A 22445-nucleotide genomic window follows, 5' to 3' on the forward strand; every position below is an offset into this window, starting at 1 on the left:
TCTCCCGCGTCAGGGGTGGCCTGCTGCTAAGCAGACCTTGGCCCGCTAGATTCGGTTGACTATTCGTCAAGCCTTTCTACACCAGGCTAGGCGACCTCCATTATCCATTGCGGCCCACTCTACATGTTCAGTAGGGTCTTTGTGGGCCGCTAGTAGGGGGGCTACGATATCTCAACTCTAGAGCAGCCAGTTGGTCTAGTATTCATACGTTTGCCAAATTCTACAAGTTTGATACTTTTGAGACTTCATCTTCAAGGTTTGGCCGTCTTGTTTTGCAAGTTCCGCGGCGATCTCCTGCCCAGGGGGAAAACTTTGGGATGTCCCCACGGTCTTGAAGTTGTGCCAGTGTCCCCTAGTGGCTGACAGGAAAAGGAGGATTTTGGTACTTACCGATAAATCCCTTTCTTGGAAGCCATAGGGGACACTGGCTGCCCGCCGGCCCGTCGCTGTTCTGTTCTATTTAATTGTTATGTGCTCTGTTCCCTCGTATAGTTCTGTTCTCTTGTTTCCGTCTCCTCTTGGCTAATTCATAACTGAGTGATGATGGGGGATACAGGGGGAGGAACCTGTTTCATCTCTTAGTTTATCTAAGGTGTCAGCTCTCTGTAAGCCACCATCATCACCCCACGGTCTTGAAGTTGTGCCAGTGTCCCCTATGGCTTTTGAAAAAGGGATTCATCGGTAAGTACCAAAATCCTCCTTTATTTTTTTACCACTGGTTTTTCAGGGCGCAAAGGAAAGAAGCCTGGTTTGAAGGGAGGGTCCTTCAGTCTTTAGTCACCTTGGTGATGGCAATTTACTGTAAGTACCATTAGAGCAGAAGGGGCTGGGATTCTATTGAAGTTTCTTATTTATTAGCCCAAATGTTGACCAATCCCTTTAGGTCCATTTTGAACCTGAAATCCTCCCAACCAGCTTCAGAGGTGGCAGATTAAGATTTGGGTCTCTGAGGTCTGTCATAAACAGCATGAAGCAGAGCAAGTTCTTGGTCTCCATGGACACCAGGGATGTGTCCCAATTTACTCAAATTCTGGCGCGTCTTCGGAATCGACAAATGTTTTTTCAGGACAACAGTGCCACCTGTCATGTTTCCAGGGCAACACTGGACTTGTATACAGAAAATACTGTAAGATGGATGGATTGGCCAGCTCAGATTTCAGACCTTAACCCAGGCATGTCCAAACTGCGGCCCTCCAGCTGTTATGAAACTACATATCCCAGCATGCCCTGACACAGTTTTGCTGTCAGAGAATGCTAAAGCTGTGTCAGGGCATGCTGGGATGTGTAGTTTCACAACAGCTGGAGGGCCGCAGTTTGGACATGCCTGCCTTAACCCCATTGAGAATCTGTGACAAATTAGAGCGACAGTGCACTCTAGGCCGACTCGCTCTTCTTCAGTGTCACTGTACTTGAGGCAGAATGGCAAAACATACCGCCTGCTGTTGTCCAGGAACTTGTGGACCGATAGCCAAGAAGGGTGTATGTAGTAATAACTGCACATGGAGGACCTACAAAGTACTGACGCCAATAAGATCTCTTCGATCTATTTGCTGTCAGTGTCCAATCACTTTTGTCTACAATGTGAATAATTTAAGTGTATAATTGATTGAAGTATGATACTTTTATTTTCTTATTTTGTGGGCTTAATTATTAAGACAGTCATTACCCAACAGGCTGGAGAATGTAGAGGTCGAGGTCTTCAGAGTTTATTCAGTGTCCAACAATATCCCTATGTTCCAGTGTCCAATAGATTCAGAATTGCATCTATCTAATTAAAACCTGATATAAACGAGGTCATCATGCACATTTGCATGATGAGCAAAGTGAGCAGCGATTTAACCAATTCTATAGTTCAAAAATCCAACTTGTGTATTAAAAATAACACTATTTAATAGTATAAATAAGAATTCCGTTACATAGAAAATCAACAGCAAATTATTATTGCATAGAACAGGGTAAATATCATTTATACTTTTCATATTTCTGTAACGTCCTAGTGGATGCTGGGGACTCCGTAAGGACCACGGGGAATAGACGGGCTCCGCAGGAGACAGGGCACTTTAAGAAAGAATTAGGAATACTGGTGTGCACTGGCTCCTCCCTCTATGTCCCTCCTCCAGACCTCAGTTTGAATCTGTGCCCGGACGAGCTGGGTGCACCTTAGTGTGAGCTCTCCTGAGCTTGCTAAATAGAAAGTATTTTGTTAGGATTTTTTTATTTTCAGAGAGATCTGCTGGCAACAGACTCTCTGCTACGTGGGACTGAGGGGAGAGAAGCAGCCCTACTCACTGTGGATAGGTCTTGCTTCTTAGGCTACTGGACACCATTAGCTCCAGAGGGATCGTACACAGGAACGAACCCTTGGTCGTTCGATCCCAGAGCCGCGCCGCCGTCCCCCTCGCAGAGCCAGAAGCCGGCGTGAGAAGCAAGAAGACTTCAAAAGCGGCGGCAGAAGACTCCAGTCTTCATATGAGGTAGTGCACAGCACTGCAGCTGTGTGCCATTGCTCCCACATTAAACCCACACACTCCGGTCACTGTAGGGTGCAGGGCGCAGGGGGGGCGCCATGGACAGCAATTAGAGACCTCTTGGCAAAGTAGGCATATATACAGTTGGGCACTGTATATATGCATGAGCCCCCGCCATTATTTTACACAAAATCGCGGGACAGAAGCCCGCCGCTGAGGGGGCGGGGCTTCTTCCTCAGCACTCACCAGCGCCATTTTCTCTCCACAGCTCAGCTGAGAGGAAGCTCCCCAGGCTCTCCCCTGCAGATTCACGGTAGAAAGAGGGTAAAAAGAGAGGGGGAGCACATAAATTTAGCGCATAATCAGTATATACAGCAGCTACTGGGTAAACACTAAGTTACTGTGTAATTCCTGGGTCATATAGCGCTGGGGTGTGTGCTGGCATACTCTCTCTCTGTCTCTCCAAAAGGCCTTGTGGGGGTTCTGTCCTCAAATAGAGCATCCCCTGTGTGTGGTGTGTCGGTACGCTTGTGTCGGCATGTTTGACGAGGAAGGCTATGTGGAAGCAGAGCAGGTACAAATGAATGTGGGATCGCTGCCGACGCCCGATTGGATGGATATGTGGAAGGTTTTAAATGATCATGTTAATTCCTTGCATAAAAGGTTGGATAAGCTGAAGCCTTGGGACAGTCAGGGTCTCAACCCATGCCTGCTCCTACAGCGCAGAGGCCGTCAGGGTCTCAGAAGCGCCCACTATCGCAAATTGTTGACACAGATATCGACACGGATTCTGACTCCAGTGTCGATGGCGATGATGCAAAGTTGCAGCCTAAAATGGCTAAAGCCATCCGCTACATGATTATAGCAATGAAGGATGTATTGTACATCTCAGAGGAAAGCCCAGTCCCTGACGAGGGTTTATATGTTTGGGGAAAAAAGGCATGAGGTGACCTTTCCATGAGTTATGTGAAAAAGCTTGGGAATCTCCAGATAGAAAAATGCAGATTTCCAAACGGTTGCTTATGGCGTATCCTTTCCCGCCAACGGACAGGTTACGCTGGGAATCCTCCCCTAGGGTAGACAAAGCTTTGACACGCTTATCTAAGAAGGTAGCCCTGCCGTCACAGGATACGGCCACCCTAAAAGATCCTGCAGATAGAAAGCAGGAAGGTATCCTGAAGTCCATTTATACACATTCAGGTACCCCTACTAAGGCTGGCAATTGCGTCGGCCTGGATGTGTAGTGCTGTAGCAGCATGGACAGATACTTTATCTGAGGAACTTGATACCTTGGACAAGGATACTATAATACTGAACCTGGGACATATAAAAGACGCTGTCCTATATATGAGAGATGCCCAGAGAGACATTAGCCTACTGTGCTCTAGAATAAATGCAATGTCGATTTCTGCCAGAAGGGTCCTGTGGACTCGGCAATGGACAGGTGATGCCGACTCAAAAAGGCACATGGAGGTTTTACCTTACAAGGGTGAGGAATTGTTTGGGGACGGTCTCTCGGACCTAGTTTCCACAGCTACGGCTGGGAAGTCAAATTTTTTGCCATATATTCCCTCACAGCCTAATAAAGCACCGTATTACCAAATGCAGTCCTTTCGATCACAAAGAGGCAAGAGAGTCCGAGGTGCGTCCTTTATTGCCAGAGGCAGGGGTAGAGGAAAGAAGCTGCACCTTACAGCTAGTTCCCAGGAACAGAAGTCCTCCCCGGCTTCAACTAAATCCACCGCATGACGCTGGGGCTCCACAGGTGGAGCCAGGATCGGTGGGGGCGCGTCTCCGAAATTTCAGCCACCAGTGGGTTCGCTCACGGGTGGATCCCTGGGCTATACAGATTGTATCTCAGGGATACAAGCTGGAATTCGAAGTGATGCCCCCTCACCGTTACCTCAAATCGGCCCTGCCAGCTTCCCCCATAGAGAGGGAAATAGTGTTAGCGGCAATTCACAAATTATATCTCCAGCAGGTGGTGGTAAAGGTTCCCCTCCTTCAACAGGGCAGGGGTTACTATTCGACCATGTTTGTGGTACCGAAACCGGACGGTTCGGTCAGACCCATATTGAATCTAAAATCCCTGAACAGTTACCTGAAAAGGTTCAAGTTCAAGATGGAATCGCTCAGAGCGGTCATTGCAAGCCTGGAAGAGGGGGATTTTATGGTGTCTCTGGACATAAAGGAGGCTTACCTGCATGTCCCCATTTATCCACCTCATCAGGAGTACCTCAGATTTGTGGTACAGGACTGTCATTACCAATTCCAGACGTTGCCGTTTGGTCTGTCCACGGCACCGAGAATATTTACCAAGGTAATGGCAGAAATGATGGTGCTTATGCGAAAGCAAGGAGTCACAATTATCCCATACTTGGACGATCTCCTCATAAAGGCGAGGTCCAGAGAGCAGTTGCTGATCAGCGTAGCACACTCTTGGGAAGTGTTGCAACAGCACGGCTGGATTCTGTATATTCCAAAGTCGCAGCTGATTCCTACGACGCGTCTGCCCTTCCTGGGCATGATTCTGGACACAGACCAGAAGAAGGTTTTTCTCCCGACGGAGAAGGCTCAGGAGCTCGTGACTGGTCAGAGACCTCTTAAAGCCAAAACAGGTGTCGGTGCGTCATACGAGGCCATTCCCTTCGGCAGGTTCCATGCGAGGACCTTTCAGTGGGATCTGTTGGACAAGTGGTCCGGATCGCATCTTCAGATGCATCGGCTGATCACCCTATCCCCCAGGGCCAGGGTGTCTCTTCTATGGTGGCTGCAGAGTGCTCACCTTCTCGAGGGTCGCAAGTTCGGCATTCAGGACTGGATCCTGGTGACCACGGATGCAAGTCTCCGAGGGTGGGGGGCAGTCACACAGGGAAGAAATTTCCAGGGTCTGTGGTCAAGTCAGGAGACTTGTCTGCACATCAATATCCTGGAACTAAGGGCCATATACAACGCCCTAAGTCAAGCGGAGCCTCTGCTTCGCAACCATCCGGTGCTTATTCAGTCAGACAACATCACCGCAGTGGCTCATGTAAACCGCCAAGGCGGCACAAGGAGCAGGGTGGCGATGGCGGAAGCCACCAGAATTCTTCGCTGGGTGGCGGATCACGTGAAAGCACTGTCAGCAGTGTTCATTCCGGGAGTGGACAACTGGGAAGCAGACTTCCTCAGCAGGCACGACCTCCACCCGGGAGAGTGGGGACTTCATCAAGAAGTCTTCACACAGATTACAAGTCGATGGGAACTGCCACAGGTGGACATGATGGCATCCCGCCTCAACAAAAAGCTACAAATGTATTGCGCCAGGTCAAGAGACCCTCAGGCGATAGCTGTGGACGCACTAGTGACACCGTGGGTGTTCCAGTCGGTTTATGTGTTTCCTCCTCTTCCTCTCATACCCAAGGTGCTGAGAATCGTAAGAAAAAGAGGAGTGAGAACAACACTCATTGTTCCGGATTGGCCAAGAAGGACTTGGTATCCGGAACTGCAAGAAATGCTCACAGAGGACCCATGGCCTCTGCCTCTCAGACAGGATCTGTTGCAACAGAGGCCCTGTCTGTTCCAAGACTTAGCGTGGCTGCGTTTGACGGCATGGCGGTTGAACGCCGGATCCTAGCAGAAAAAGGCATTCCGGATGAGGTTATTCCTACGCTAATAAAGGCTAGGAAGGACGTGACGGCTAAACATTATCACCGTATATGGCGAAAATATGTTGCTTGGTGTGAGGCCAGGAATGCCCCTACAGAGGAATTCCGGCTGGGCCGTTTCCTTCACTTCCTACAGTCGGGAGTGACTATGGGCTTAAAATTGGGGTCCATTAAGCTCCAGATTTCAGCCCTATCCATTTTCTTTCAAAAGGAACTGGCTTCTCTTCCTGAAGTCCAGACGTTTGTAATGGGAGTGCTGCATATTCAGCCCCCTTTTGTGCCACCAGTGGCACCTTGGGATCTTAACGTGGTGTTGAGTTTCCTGAAATCACACTGGTTTGAGCCACTTAAATCCGTGGAGTTAAAATATCTCACGTGGAAGGTGGTCATGCTATTGGCCTTAGCTTCGGCTAGGCGTGTGTCAGAATTGGCGGCTTTGTCACATAAAAGCCCCTATCTAGTTTTCCATATGGACAGGGCAGAATTACGGACTCGTCCGCAATTTCTGCCAAAAGTGGGGTCCTCTTTTCATTTGAACCAACCTATTGTGGTGCCTGCGGCTACTCGTGACTTGGAGGATTCCAAGTTACTAGATGTAGTCAGGGCTTTGAAGGTTTATGTAGCCAGAACGGCTGGAGTCAGGAAAACTGAGTCGCTGTTTATCCTGTATGCATCCAACAAGCTGGGTGCTCCTGCTTCAAAGCAAACTATTGCTCGCTGGATCTGTAACACGATTCAGCAGGCTCATTCTGCGGCTGGATTGCCGCTTCCAAAATCAGTAAAAGCCCATTCCACAAGGAAGGTGGGCTGCTCTTGGGCGGCTGCCCGAGGGGTCTCGGCTTTACAGCTTTGCCGAGCAGCTACTTGGTCGGGTTCAAACACTTTTGCAAAGTTCTACAAGTTTGATACCCTGGCTGAGGAGGGCCTTGTGTTTGCTCATTCGGTGCTGCAGAGTCATCCGCACTCTCCCGCCCGTTTGGGAGCTTTGGTATAATCCCCATGGTCCTTACGGAGTCCCCAGCATCCACTAGGACGTTAGAGAAAATAAGATTTTACTTACCGGTAAATCTATTTCTCGTAGTCCGTAGTGGATGCTTGGCGCCCGTCCCAAGTGAGGACTTCTTCTTCAATACTTGTATATAGTTATTGCTTAAATAAGGGTTATGTTATGGTTGCATCAGGTTTATCTGGTGCTCTGTTGTTGTTCATACTGTTAACTGGGTAAGTTTATCACGAGTTACACGGTGTGGCTGGTATGAGTCTTACCCTGGATTCCAAAATCCTTTCCTTGTACTGTCAGCTCTTCCGGGCACAGTTTCCTTAACTGAGGTCTGGAGGAGGGACATAGAGGGAGGAGCCAGTGCACACCAGTATTCCTAATTCTTTCTTAAAGTGCCCTGTCTCCTGCGGAGCCCGTCTATTCCCCATGGTCCTTACGGAGTCCCCAGCATCCACTACGGACTACGAAAAATAGATTTACCGGTGAGTAAAATCTTATTTTTTAGAACTTTAAAATGCCCTTCTGCTGGTGAGGCAAGAAATCTGGCATGTGCTCCTTAATGCCCCAGTGGGTCCGCTGGTGGCATGAACAGTCCACAATGATGGACAATTAATAGTGAAATGCACAGAATAATCCCTTTTATGAAGCACTTAAAATTGCTTTGCAGATATACGGAGTCCAGGTTGCATATATTTTTGTTGGCTGGTTTCCAAGGGCAGTATATCTAAAGTCTCACGCGTGATAGTTATGCAGCTGGAAGTTGAAACTGCCACGTTAAAAGTCTATACTTATGTTCTGTCGGTCATAGGAGCTGGCTGCAATGTATAGTTTCAGATAAAAGGTCACTCACAGATATATCAGTGCTGCAGCTTCTTTGACTAGGTCATACTCTTGCCGTCATACGCATAGGTTTCAACATATACGGCTGCAGTCCGATAAAATGCGTGTGAACAGCTATTAGGAATAAAGTACTTGCAAAACTCACTGTATGTGCCAAAGGCCCGTTGACAGCTGCAGCTCCATAGAAGGTCTCTATGATAGTTATCTGCGCTACATTTGCATGATGGCCTAACCATGGATGTGGCATGTGTATGTCTCGCCTACCGCTCCCACTGCCTGAGATGTAGAGTAGATGTGACGTGCGCGTGTTCTCCACAACGATGGGAGAGAAGAGGATTAGGAATGATGGAGGTATGTATAATGGGAGGGGACAGAGCAGCTGAGGCTCATTTACAGTACTAGTTTAAGTATAAAGATGTTGTTTTACATATGCACAATCACATTCTTTATTTTCTCTATCGTCCTAGTGGATGCTGGGGTTCCTGAAAGGACCATGGGGAATAGCGGCTCCGCAGGAGACAGGGCACAAAAAGTAAAGCTTTAGGATCAGGTGGTGTGCACTGGCTCCTCCCCCTATGACCCTCCTCCAAGCCAGTTAGATTTTGTGCCCGGCCGAGAAGGGTGCAATCTAGGTGGCTCTCCTAAAGAGCTGCTTAGGAAAGTTTAGCTTAGGTTTTTTATTTTACAGTGATTCCTGCTGGCAACAGGATCACTGCAACGAGGGACTTAGGGGAGAAGAAGTGAACTCACCTGCGTGCAGGATGGATTGGCTTCTTGGCTACTGGACATCAGCTCCAGAGGGACGATCACAGGTACAGCCTGGATGGTCACCGGAGCCTTGCCGCCGGCCCCCTTGCAGATGCTGAAGTAAGAAGAGGTCCAGAATCGGCGGCAGAAGACTCCTCAGTCTTCTAAAGGTAGCGCACTGCAGCTGTGCGCCATTTTCCTCTCAGCACACTTCACACGGCAGTCACTGAGGGTGCAGGGCGCTGGGAGGGGGGCGCCCTGGGAGGCAAATGAATACCTATTTTGGCTAAAAATACCTCACATATAGCCTCCGGAGGCTATATGGAGATATTTAACCCCTGCCAGAATCCGTTAAGAGCGGGAGACGAGGCCGCCGAAAAAGGGGCGGGGCCTATCTCCTCAGCACACAGCGCCATTTTCCCTCACAGAAAGGCTGGAGGGAAGGCTCCCAGGCTCTCCCCTGCACTGCACTACAGAAACAGGGTTAAAACAGAGAGGGGGGGCACTAATTTGGCGATATGCTTATATATATATATTAAGATGCTATAAGGGAAAACACTTATATAAGGTTGTCCCTATATAATTATAGCGTTTTTGGTGTGTGCTGGCAAACTCTCCCTCTGTCTCTCCAAAGGGCTAGTGGGTCCTGTCCTCTATCAGAGCATTCCCTGTGTGTGTGCTGTGTGTCGGTACGTGTGTGTCGACAGGTAGGAGGACGATGTTGGTGAGGAGGCGGAGCAATTGCCTGTAATGGTGATGTCACTCTCTAGGGAGTCGACACCGGAATGGATGGCTTATTTAGGAAATTACGTGATAATGTCAACACGCTGCAAGGTCGGTTGACGACATGAGACGGCCGACAAACAATTAGTACGGTCCAGACGTCTCAAAAACACCGTCAAGGGTTTTTAAAACGCCCGTTTACTTTAGTCGGTCGACACAGACACAGACAGGGACACTGAATCCAGTGTCGACGGTGAATAAACAAACGTATTCCTTATTAGGGCCACACGTTAAAGGCAATGAAGGAGGTGTTACGTATTTCTGATACTACAAGTACCACAAAAGAGGGTATTATGTGGGATGTGAAAAAACTACCATAGTTTTTCCTGAATCAGATAAATTAAATAAAGTGTGTGATGATGCGTGGGTTCCCCCCGATAGAAAATTATGGGCGGTATACCCTTTCCCGCCAGAAGTTAGGGCGCGTTGGGAAACACCCCTTAAGGTGGATAAGGCGCTCACACGCTTATCAAAACAAGTGGCGGTACCGTCTATAGATAGGGCCGTCCTCAAGGACCAGCTGACAAGGCTGGAAAATATAATAAAAAGTATATACACACATACTGGTGTTATACTGCGGCCAGCGATCGCCTCAGCCTGGATGTGCAGAGCTAGGGTGGCTTGGTCGGATTCCCTGACTAAAAATATTGATACCCTTGACAGGGACAGTATTTTATTGACTATAGAGCATTTCTATATATGCGAGATGCACAGAGGGATATTTGCACTCTGGCATCATGAATAAACGCGATGTCCATAACTGCCAGAAGATGTTATGGACACGACAGTGGTCAGGTGATGCAGATTCCAAACGGCACAGTATGGCCGTATAAAGGAAGAGGACTTGTTTGGGGTCGGTCCATCGGACCTGGTGGTCACGGCAACTGCTGGAAAATCCACCGTTTTTTACCCTAAGTCACATCTCTGCAGAAAAAGACACCGTCTTTTCAGCCTCAGTCCTCTCGTCCCTATAAGATCATATCTGCCCAGGGATAGAGGAAAGGGAAGAAGACTGCAACAGGCAGCCTATTCCCAGGAACAGAAGCGTTCCACCGCGTCTGACAAGTTCTCAGCATGGCGCTGAGACCGTACAGGACCCCTGGATCCTACAAGTAGTATCCCGGGGGTACAGATGGGAATGTCGAGACGTTTCCCCTTCGCAGGCTCCTGAAGTCTGCTTTACCAAGTCTCCCTCCGACAAGGAGGTAGTATGGGAAAAAATTCACAAGCTGTGTTCCCAGCAGGTGACAATTAAATTACCCCTCCTACTACAGAAAAGGGGTATTATTCCACACTATATTGTGGTACTGAAGCCAGAAGGCTAGGTGAGACTTATTCTAAAAAAATTTTTTTGAACACTTACAAAGGTTCAAATTAAGATGAAGTCACTCAGAGCAGTGATAACGAACCAGGAAGAAGGGGACTATATAGTGTCCCGGGACATCAGGGATGCTTACCTCTATGTCCCAAATTTGCCCTTCTCACTAAGGGTACCTCAGGTTCGTGGTGCAGAACTGTCACTATCAGTTTCAGACGCTGCCGTTTGGATTGTCCACGGCACCCCGGGGTCTTTACCAAGGTAATGGCCGAATTGATGATTCTTCTTCGAAGAAAAGGCGTCTTAATTATCCCTTACTTGGACGATCTCCTGATAGGGGCATAGTCCAGGGAACAGTTGGAGGTCGGAGTATCACTATCTCGGATACTGCTACAATCAGCACGGGTGGATTCTAAATATTCCAAAATCGCAGCTGATCCCGACGACACGTCTGCTGTGCCTAGGGATGATTCTGGACACAGTCCAGAAAAAGGTGTTTCTCCCGGAAGAGAAAGCCAGGGAGTTATCCGAGCAAGTCAGGAACCTCCTAAAAACAGTGCATCATTGCACAAGGGTCCTAGTAAAAATGGTGGCTTCCTACGAAGCAATTCCATTCGGCAGATTTCACGTAAGAACTTTTCAGTGGGATCTGCTGGACAAATGGTCCGGATCGCATCTTCAGATGCATCAGCGGATAACCCAATATCCAAGGACAAGGGTGTCTCTCCTGTGGTGGTTATAGAGTGCTCATCTTCTAGAGGGCCGCAGATTCGGCATTCAGGATTGGATGCTGGTAACCACGGAGCCCAGCCTGAGAGGCTGGGGAGCAGTCACACAAGGGAAAAATTTCCAGGGAGTGTGATCAAGTATGGAGACTTTTCTCCACATAAATATACTGGAGCTAAGGGTAAATTTATAATGCTCTAAGCTTAGCAAGACCTCTGCTTCAAGGTCAGCCGGTATTGATCCAGTGGGAAAAACATCACGGCAGTCGCCCACGTAAACAGACAGGGCGACACAAGAAGCAGGAGGGCAATGGCAGAAACTGCAAGGACTTTTCGCTGGGCGGAAAATCATGTGATAACACTGTCAGCAGTTTTTCATCCCGGGAATGGAAACTGGGAAGCAGACTTCCTCAGCACGACCTCCACCCGGGAGAGTGGAAACTTCATTGAGAAGTTTTTTCCACATGATTGTAAACCGTTGGGAAATACCAAAGGTGGACATGATGGCGTCCCGTCTGAACAAAAAACGGGACAGGTATTGCGCCAGGTCAAGGGACCCTCAGGCAATAGATGTGGACGTTCTGGTAACACCGTGGGTGTACCAGTCGGTGTATGTGTTCCCTCCTCTGCTTCTCATACCTAAGGTGCTGAGAATTATAAGACGTAGAGGAGTAAGAACTATACTCATGGCTCCGGATTGGCCAAGAAGGACTTGGTACCCGGAACTTCAAGAGATGCTTACAGAGGTCTTATGGCCTCTGCCGCTAAGAAGGGACTTGCTTCAGCAAGTACCATGTCTGTTCCAAGACTTACCGCAGCTGCGTTTGTCGGCATGGCGATGGAAAGCCGGATCCTAAGGGAAAAAAGGCATTCCGGAAGAGGTCATTCCTACCCTGGTCAAAGCCAGAAAGGAGGTGACCGCACAACATTATCACCACGTGTGGCGAAAATTTGTTGCGTGGTGTGAGGCCAGGAAGGCCCCACAAAGAAATTTCAACTCGGTCGTTTCCTGCATTTCCTGCAAACAGGAGTGTCTATGGGCCTCAAATTGGGGTCCATTAAGGTTCAAATTCGGCCCTGTAAATTTTCTTCCAGAAAGAATTGGCTTCAGTTCCTGAAGTCCAGAAGTTTGTCAAGGGAGTATTGCATATACAAACCCCTTTTTTGTGCCTCCAGTGGCACTGTGGGATCTCAACGTAGTTCTGGGATTTCTCAAATCACATTGGTTTAAAACCAGTCAAATATGTGGATTTGCAGCATCTCACATAAAAAGTGACCATGCTCTTGGCCCTGGCCTGGACCAGGCGAGTGTCAAATTGGTGGTTTTTTCTCAAAAAAGCCCATATCTGTTTGTCCATTCGGACAGGGCAGAGCTGCGGACTCGTCCCCAGTTCTCTCCCTAAGGTGGTGTCAGTGTTTCACCTGAACCAGCTTATTGTGGTGCCTTGCACCTACTAGGGACTTGGAGGACTCCAAGTTGCTAGAAGTTGTCAGGGCCCTGAAAATATATTCCAGGACAGCTGGAGTCAGAAAATCTGACTCGCTGTTTATCCTGTATGCACCCAACAAGTTGGGTGCGCCTGCTTCTAAGCAATCGATTGCTCGTTGGATTTGTAACACAATTCAACTTGCACATTCTGAGGCAGGCCTGCCACAGTCTAAATCGGTTAAGGCCCATTCCACAAGGAAGGTGGGCTCATCTTGGGCGGCTGCCCGAGAGGTCTCGGCATTACAACTCTGCCGAGCAGCTACGTGGTCAGGGGAGAACACGTTTGTAAAATTCTACAAATTTGATATCCTGGCAAAAGAGGACCTGGAGTTCTCTCATTCGGTGCTGCAGAGTCATCCGCACTCTCCCGCCCGTTTGGGAGCTTTGGTATAATCCCCATGGTCCTTTCAGGAACCCCAGCATCCACTAGGACGATAGAGAAAATAAGAATTTACTTACCGATAATTCTATTTCTCGGAGTCCGTAGTGGATGCTGGGCGCCCATCCCAAGTGCGGATTATCTGCAATACTTGTACATAGTTACAAAAATCGGGTTATTATTGTTGTGAGCCATCTTTTCAGAGGCTCCGCTGTTATCATACTGTTAACTGGGTTTAGATCACAAGTTGTACGGTGTGATTGGTGTGGCTGGTATGAGTCTTACCCGGGATTCAAAATTCCTCCCTTATTGTGTACGCTCGTCCGGGCACAGTACCTAACTGGCTTGGAGGAGGGTCATAGGGGGAGGAGCCAGTGCACACCACCTGATCCTAAAGCTTTACTTTTTGTGCCCTGTCTCCTGCGGAGCCGCTATTCCCCATGGTCCTTTCAGGAACCCCAGCATCCACTACGGACTCCGAGAAATAGAATTATCGGTAAGTAAATTCTTATTTTAAACTGTATTCACACCATTTCTTTTGCGTACCCTGCAGATAGTAGATGTTGGGTTTAAAGAAAATTGTTGATAACATTACTGAATTCTGTATTCAAGCTTATTACTAAGCTTAATAGTGCACATTATTATTAATTCTCTCTTGCAATATTTTTTTTTTAGGCATTCACTATTCTCTGTGATGTGCTAATGATCTTCAGCCATCAGATTGTAGTTGGGAGCCGTGAAGTATTGGAGCCACTTGTGTATTCCCCAGATTCCTCGTTGCAGTCAGAGCTGCTAAGCTTTATTTTGGATCATGTCTTCATTGACCAGGATGATGACAACAGCAGTTCAGGTAAACAAACTGGGTCAATTCAGTTACACGTAATCAGGGTTATTTGCCATTATAACAGCATGGAAACGCCACCAACGTCTCCACAACTCGCCCAATCTTGCCCCGGATCTTATGTGGCTGTGAACAAAGATCTGCGAGTCTGGTGGGTACTGTAAGTGCGGCATATTGTCACACTTGTGCACTCTAACCAAACCTTCATGTTTTTTTACCATTTGGCAATGTAAATACAATACAAAACTGTATTGCATTGCATTTCTTATCTCTCAAAGCTCTCAGAAACTTCTGCAAATCCTGTCAATGTTTGGCCCACTTTAGTGCCTTTCCTCATTTATTCTAGATTTCTCTAACGTCCTAGTGGATGCTGGGGACTCCGTCAGGACCATGGGGAATAGCGGCTCCGCAGGAGACAGGGCACAAAAGCAAGCTTTTAGGATCACATGGTGTGTACTGGCTCCTCCCCCTATGACCCTCCTCCAAGCCTCAGTTAGGTTTTTGTGCCCGTCCGAGCAGGGCGCAATCTAGGTGGCTCTCCTAAAGAGCTGCTTAGAAAAAGTTTTTAGGTTTATTATTTTCAGTGAGTCCTGCTGGCAACAGGCTCACTGCATCGAGGGACTTAGGGGAGAGATTTTCAACTCACCTGCGTGCAGGATGGATTGGAGTCTTAGGCTACTGGACATAGCTTCAGAGGGAGTCGGAACACAGGTCACCCTGGGGTTCGTCCCGGAGCCGCGCCGCCGATCCCCCTTACAGATGCTGAAGATCGAGGGTCCGGAAACAGGCGGCAGAAGGCTCTTCAGCCTTCATGAAGGTAGCGCACAGCACTGCAGCTGTGCGCCATTGTTGCTACACACTTCACACTGAACGGTCACGGAGGGTGCAGGGCGCTGCTGGGGGCGCCCTGGGCAGCAATATTTAATACCTTTGATGGCAAAGAATACATCACATATAGCCATTGAGGCTATATGTATGTATTTAACCCAGGCCAGATATCTCAAAACCCGGGAGAAAAGCCCGCCGGATAGGGGGCGGGGCTTATTCTCCTCAGCACACAGCGCCATTTTCCTGCTCAGCTCCGCTGTGAGGAAGGCTCCCAGGACTCTCCCCTGCACTGCACTACAGAAACAGGGTAACAAAGAGAAGGGGGGCATATTTTGGCGATATTTATATATTTAAAGCGCATATAACAAAAACAACACCTTTTAGGGTTGTTTATATACATTTTATAGCGCTTTTGGTGTGTGCTGGCAAACTCTCCCTCTGTCTCCCCAAAGGGCTAGTGGGGTCCTGTCTTCGATAAGAGCATTCCCTGTGTGTCTGCTGTGTGTCGGTACGTGTGTGTCGACATGTATGAGGACGATGTTGGTGTGGAGGCGGAGCAATTGCCGGTAATGGTGATGTCACCCCCTAGGGAGTCGACACCGGAATGGATGGCTTTAATTATGGAATTACGTGATAATGTTAGTACATTACAAAAGTCAGTTGACAAAATGAGACGGCCGGAAAACCAGTTAGTACCTGCTCAGGCGTCTCAGACACCGTCAGGGGCTGTAAAACGTCCCTTACCTCAGTCAGTCGACACAGGTACCGACACAGATGAATCTAGTGTCGACGGTGAAGAAACAAACGTATTTTCCAATAGGGCCACACGTTATATGATCACGGCAATGAAGGAGGCATTGCAGATCTCTGATACTGCAGGTACCTCAAAAAGGGGTATTATGTGGGGGGGTGAAAAAACTACCTGTAGCTTTTCCAGAATCAGAGGAATTGAATGACGTGTGTGATGAAGCGTGGGTTAACCCAGATAGAAAACTGCTAATTTCTAAGAAGTTATTGGCATTATACCCTTTCCCACCAGAGGTTAGGGCGCGCTGGGAAACACCCCCTAGGGTGGATAAAGCGCTCACACGTTTATCAAAACAAGTGGCGTTGCCGTCTCCAGATACGGCCGCCCTCAAGGATCCAGCAGATAGGAGGCTGGAAACTACCCTGAAGAGTATATACACGCATACTGGTGTTATACTCCGACCAGCAATAGCCTCAGCCTGGATGTGCAGTGCTGGGGTAGTGTGGTTGGATTCCCTGACTGAAAATATTGATACCCTGGATAGGGACAGTATTTTATTGACTCTAGAGCAATTAAAGGATGCGTTTCTTTATATGCGAGATGCTCAGAGGGATGTTTGCACTCTGGCATCGAGAGTAAGTGCGATGTCCATATCTGCCAGAAGAAGTTTATGGACGCGACAGTGGTCAGGTGATGCGGATTCCAAAAGGCATATGGAAGTATTGCCATATAAAGGAGAGGAATTATTTGGGGTTGGTCTATCGGATCTGGTGGCCACGGCAACTGCCGGCAAATCCACTTTTTTACCTCAGACCCCCTCCCAACAGAAAAAGACACCGTCTTTTCAGCCGCAGTCCTTTCGCTCCTATAAAAACAAGCGGGCAAAAGGACAGTCTTATCTGCCACGAGGCAGAGGAAAGGGTAAGAGAGGGCAGCAAGCAGCCCCTGCCCAGGACCAGAAGCCCGCCCCGGGTTCTACAAAGCCATCAGCATGACGCTGGGGCTTTACAAGCGGACTCAGGAGCGGTGGGGGGTCGACTAAAGATTTTCAGCAATCAGTGGGCTCGCTCACAGGTGGACCCGTGGATCCTGCAGATAGTATCTCAGGGTTACATGTTGGAATTCGAAAGATCTCCCCCTCGCCGTTTCCTAAAGTCTGCTTTACCAACGTCTCCCTCAGAAAGGGCGACGGTATTGGAAGCCATTCACAAGCTGTATTCTCAGCAGGTGATAGTCAAGGTACCCCTCCTACAACAGGGAAAGGGGTATTATTCCACACTATTTGTGGTACCGAAGCCGGACGGTTCGGTAAGACCTATTCTAAATCTGAAATCCTTGAACCTGTACATACAGAAATTCAAGTTCAAGATGGAGTCACTAAGAGCAGTGATAGCGAATCTGGAAGAAGGGGACTTCATGGTGTCCCTGGACATAAAAGATGCTTATCTGCATGTCCCAATTTACCCCTCACACCAAGGGTATCTCAGGTTCGTGATACAAGACTGTCATTATCAGTTTCAAACGCTGCCGTTTGGTTTGTCCACGGCACCTCGGGTCTTTACCAAGGTAATGACCGAAATGATGGTTCTTCTACGAAGAAAAGGCGTATTAATTATCCCTTACTTGGACGATCTCCTGATAAGGGCAAAGTCCAGAGAACAGCTGGAAGTCGGTGTAGCACTAACCCAAGTAGTGCTTCAACAACACGGGTGGATTCTGAATCTTCCAAAATCTCAATTGTCCCCGACAACACGTCTGCTGTTCCTGGGAATGATTCTGGACACGGTTCAGAAAAAGGTGTTTCTCCCGGAGGAGAAAGCAAGGGAGTTATCCGAACTTGTCAGGAACCTCCTAAAACCAGGAAATGTGTCAGTACATCAATGCACAAGAGTCCTGGGAAAGATGGTGGCTTCTTACGAAGCAATTCCATTCGGCAGATTCCATGCACGAATATTTCAGTGGGATCTGCTGGACAAATGGTCCGGATCGCATCTGCACATGCATCAGCGGATAACACTGTCACCAAGGACAAGGTTGTCTCTCCTGTGGTGGTTGCAGAGTGCCCATCTGTTAGAGGGCCGCAGGTTCGGCATACAGGACTGGGTCCTGGTGACTACGGATGCCAGCCTACGGGGCTGGGGAGCAGTCACACAGGGAAGAAACTTCCAGGGTGTATGGTCAAACCTGGAGACGTCTCTTCACATAAATATACTAGAGCTAAGAGCGATCTACAATGCTCTAAGCTTGGCGAAACCGCTGCTTCAGGGTCAGCCGGTGTTGATCCAGTCGGACAACATCACGGCAGTCGCCCACGTAAACAGACAAGGCGGCACGAGAAGCAGAAGAGCAATGACAGAAGCTGCAAGGATTCTTCGCTGGGCGGAAAATCATGTCATAGCACGGTCAGCAGTGTTCATCCCGGGAGTGGACAACTGGGAAGCAGACTTCCTCAGCAGACACGACCTTCACCCGGGAGAGTGGGGACTTCATCCGGAAGTTTTCCACATGATTGTGAACCATTGGGAAAAACCAAAGGTGGACATGATGGCGTCTCGCCTCAACAAAAAACTGGACCGATATTGCGCCAGGTCAAGAGACCCTCAGGCAATAGCTGTGGACGCTCTGGTAACACCGTGGGTGTACCAGTCAGTGTATGTGTTTCCTCCTCTGCCTCTCATACCAAAGGTACTGAGAATTATACGGAAAAGGGGAGTAAGAACAATACTAGTGGCTCCGGATTGGCCAAGAAGAACTTGGTATCCGGAACTTCAAGAGATGCTCACGGAAGATCCGTGGCCTCTACCTCTAAGAAGGGATCTGCTTCAGCAGGGACCTTGTATGTTCCAAGACTTACCGCGACTGCGTTTGACGGCATGGCGGTTGAACGCCGGATTCTAAAAGAAAAGGGCATTCCAGAGGAAGTTATTCCTACCTTGATTAAAGCTAGGAAGGAAGTGACCGCACAACATTATCACCGCATTTGGAGAAAATATGTTGCGTGGTGTGAGGCCAAGAAGGCCCCAACGGAAGAATTTCAATTGGGTCGATTCCTACATTTCCTGCAGGCAGGATTGTCTATGGGCCTCAAATTGGGGTCTATTAAAGTTCAATTTCGGCCTTATCAATCTTCTTCCAGAAAGAATTGGCTTCAGTGCCTGAAGTACAAACTTTTGTCAAGGGTGTACTACATATACAACCCCCAATTGTGCCTCCAGTGGCACCGTGGGATCTAAACGTAGTTTTGGAATTTCTCAAATCTCATTGGTTTGAGCCTCTCAAATCGGTAGATTTGAAGTATCTTACATGGAAAGTAACCATGCTATTGGCCCTGGCTTCAGCCAGGAGAGTTTCAGAGTTGGCGGCTTTATCGTACAAAAGCCCATATCTGATTTTCCATTCGGACAGGGCAGAACTGCGGACACGTCCTCATTTTCTCCCTAAGGTGGTTTCGGCTTTTCACTTGAACCAGCCTATTGTGGTGCCTGCGGCTACTAGCGACTTGGAGGACTCCAAGTTACTGGACGTTGTCAGAGCATTGAAAATATATATTTCAAGGACAGCTGGAGTCAGAAAATCTGACTCGTTGTTTATCTTGTATGCACCCAACAAGATGGGTGCTCCTGCGTCTAAGCAGACGATTGCTCGTTGGATCTGTAGCACAATTCAACTTGCACATTCTGTGGCAGGCCTGCCACAGCCTAAAACTGTAAAAGCCCACTCCACAAGGAAGGTGGGCTCATCTTGGGCGGCTGCCCGAGGGGTCTCGGCATTACAACTTTGCCGAGCAGCTACGTGGTCAGGGGAGAACACGTTTGTAAAATTTTACAAATTTGATACTCTGGCTAAAGAGGACTTGGAGTTCTCTCATTCGGTGCTGCAGAGTCATCCGCACTCTCCCGCCCGTTTGGGAGCTTTGGTATAATCCCCATGGTCCTGACGGAGTCCCCAGCATCCACTAGGACGTTAGAGAAAATAAGAATTTACTTACCGATAATTCTATTTCTCGTAGTCCGTAGTGGATGCTGGGCGCCCATCCCAAGTGCGGATTGTCTGCATTACTTGTACATAGTTATTGTTACAAAAATCGGGTTATTGTTGTTGTGAGCCATCTTTTTTAAGAGGCTACTTCTTTGTTATCATACTGTTAACTGGGTTCAGATCACAAGTTGTACGGTGTGATTGGTGTGGCTGGTATGAGTCTTACCCGGGATTCAAGATCCTTCCTTATTGTGTACGCTCGTCCGGGCACAGTACCTAACTGAGGCTTGGAGGAGGGTCATAGGGGGAGGAGCCAGTACACACCATGTGATCCTAAAAGCTTGCTTTTGTGCTCTGTCTCCTGCGGAGCCGCTATTCCCCATGGTCCTGACGGAGTCCCCAGCATCCACTACGGACTACGAGAAATAGAATTATCGGTAAGTAAATTCTTATTTTTTTAGTTTTTTTGTTGTTTATACAGCAGGTCGGCAATATTGGGCATTTAAAGTCATTACAAAACTTTAAAATGTTATGCTTAGTCCGCATTATGACCCCTTCACTGTGGGAAGTACTTGGACTGATTATATAGCAACATTATTTACTTACTTTTATTCCTGCTACCAGGAGCACAGAATCTTTGGTAGCTGCATCTATTGTAGAAAGGCTTTCTGCTATAATATACTTTCAAAGGTATATGGTTACTCATGTAAATGCCCATACACACTAGGCAATATCACACACAATATAGCTACTTTTCAGCCTCCTGAGCGATGTTGTTTGTGATGTCGCCCAGTGCATATGCTGCGGACGATGAATGATGTGCGGTCCTGTGCATCGTTATCGTCTCCCTTCGTTGGCTGTGCATGCAGCTCAATCTGACTATATCGTACGGTGTGTGTGGAAACTGTCAGCGGCCCCCAGGAGGGGAAAACACTATGCGATATCGCTCATGTAGGATTACAGTTCATTTTGTACAATAATTAGTCAGTACAAGTATACTTTTCCTCTTTTTAGAAACCTTTTTGAAGTAACTTTTATTTTTAAGATGGTCAACAAGATGATGAAGCCAGCAAAATTGAAGCATTGCACAAAAGAAGAAATTTACTTGCCGCTTTCTGCAAGCTCATAGTATATAATGTGGTTGAAATGAATTCTGCTGCAGATATCTTCAAACAGTATATGAGGGTATGTACATAATGATTATTTACATACTTTAGTTTTGGCAAATGTAGCTGTAGGCATTAGTTTCTTGGTTACTTACACTTTATTACCAGAAGCATATAGCAAGTATATACTGTAGTATGTAAATTGAACCATACACTTAACAGGACAAAAAAGAAAAAAAAAAATATGTTCCATGTTTCAAAGGAGTATAGTGTATTTTGATTGTGACATGTGCTTTAAGAAGCCTGTTCGCTTTATTCTTGTTTTCTCTTACGTCCTATAGGATGCTGGGGTCCACATTAGTAAGAGTTTAATAGTGTGGGCTGGCTCCTCCTTCTATGCCCCTCCTACCAGACTCGGTTTAGAAAATGTGTCCTGAGGAGCCGGTCACAGCTAGGGGAGTTCTACAGAGCTTTTCTAGAAAAGTTTAATTTTTGAGTTTTTTTTAGTTTACAGGGAGGCTGCTGGCAACAGCCTCCCTGTAGCGAGGGACTAAAGGGGGGAGCAGTGTCCGCCCTGCGGGGTGTGAGCCACTGTCTCCGCTGACTGGACACTGAGCCCCAGAGGGGTCGGATCGCTCCCCGCCACAGGGGATCGCTCGCCCTAGCAGCATGCCGCCAACCCCTTACATAGCTGAAGAAGTGGCGAGTGAGACACCGACCCCCCCCCCCCTAGCAAGCGGGGGACCGGTGTGAAGATGGCGGCATGGCTCAGCGGTACATGGTGCGGCACTGTGAGGGGCGCCCTGTGCCAGCGCTTACCCCCTACACTGGTCCAGAAGCCTGTGGGGGTCCTCGGATCTCAGCAAGCACTAATTCCACAGGCCAGTATAATCCATGAAGAGCGGGAAGACAGTGCCATTAAGGGGCCTGAGCTTCTCAGAGCAGACCCAGCAGCGTTTCAGCGCCATTTTCCTGCCTGCACAGCGCTGAGGAGGAGAACAGGTCCCTCCACAGCAACTCCAGCTATCTGTACACGGTACCAGGAGGTTGTAGAAGGGGGAAGGGGAGGCTGTAATACGACTGTGTGTCCTTTTACGGTGCACAGTCAGCGCTGAAAAGTGGTCTCCCTTTGGAAAAAGCGCTGTGTGTGGGTTGGCTCCAATCTCTGTGTCTCTCTTGCCATTCTTAGGGGAGAAACTGTCTGCCCTCACCTGTGTGTGTGTGTGTGTGTGTGTGTGTGTGTGTGTGTGTGTGTGTGTATATAGAGTGTTTGGTGGTCTCCTTTAGCTATGTCCAGGGACACAGTGTCATATTCTGCAGAGGATTTATCCTCCCATGTAATCAGGATAGCACTGGTTTAGCACAGATACCAGCAAGGGAACCTGAGTGGTTTTCCTCTATCAAATCTTGGATTTCTCAGATTTCTGACAGGGTTGCAAGTAATGAATCTGCAACCCAGGTATTACAGAGCTCTATAAAAAACAACAAAAGTGGCTGCGCTGTGTGTCAGCAGCTATATTAAAGTGGAGAGCACAACGTGTAATATAT

General features: G+C 48.1%; 1 protein-coding gene across 3 annotated transcripts in view; it reads left to right on the forward strand.

The window, feature by feature from the left end:
- STAG2 (STAG2 cohesin complex component) overlaps window positions 1-22445 on the forward strand; it is a 424372-nt gene that overhangs the window by 311856 nt on the left and 90071 nt on the right. For all 3 annotated transcript variants that reach the window (XM_063937252.1, XM_063937250.1, XM_063937251.1), the window contains exons 25-26: window positions 14072-14246; window positions 20837-20976. In XM_063937252.1, coding sequence (XP_063793322.1) covers window positions 14072-14246; window positions 20837-20976 — 315 coding nt within the window. The remainder of the gene's footprint in view (window positions 1-14071; window positions 14247-20836; window positions 20977-22445) is intronic.

This window comes from Pseudophryne corroboree, chromosome 8 (genome assembly GCF_028390025.1).
Source record: "Pseudophryne corroboree isolate aPseCor3 chromosome 8, aPseCor3.hap2, whole genome shotgun sequence".
Classification (NCBI taxonomy): domain Eukaryota; kingdom Metazoa; phylum Chordata; class Amphibia; order Anura; family Myobatrachidae; genus Pseudophryne; species Pseudophryne corroboree.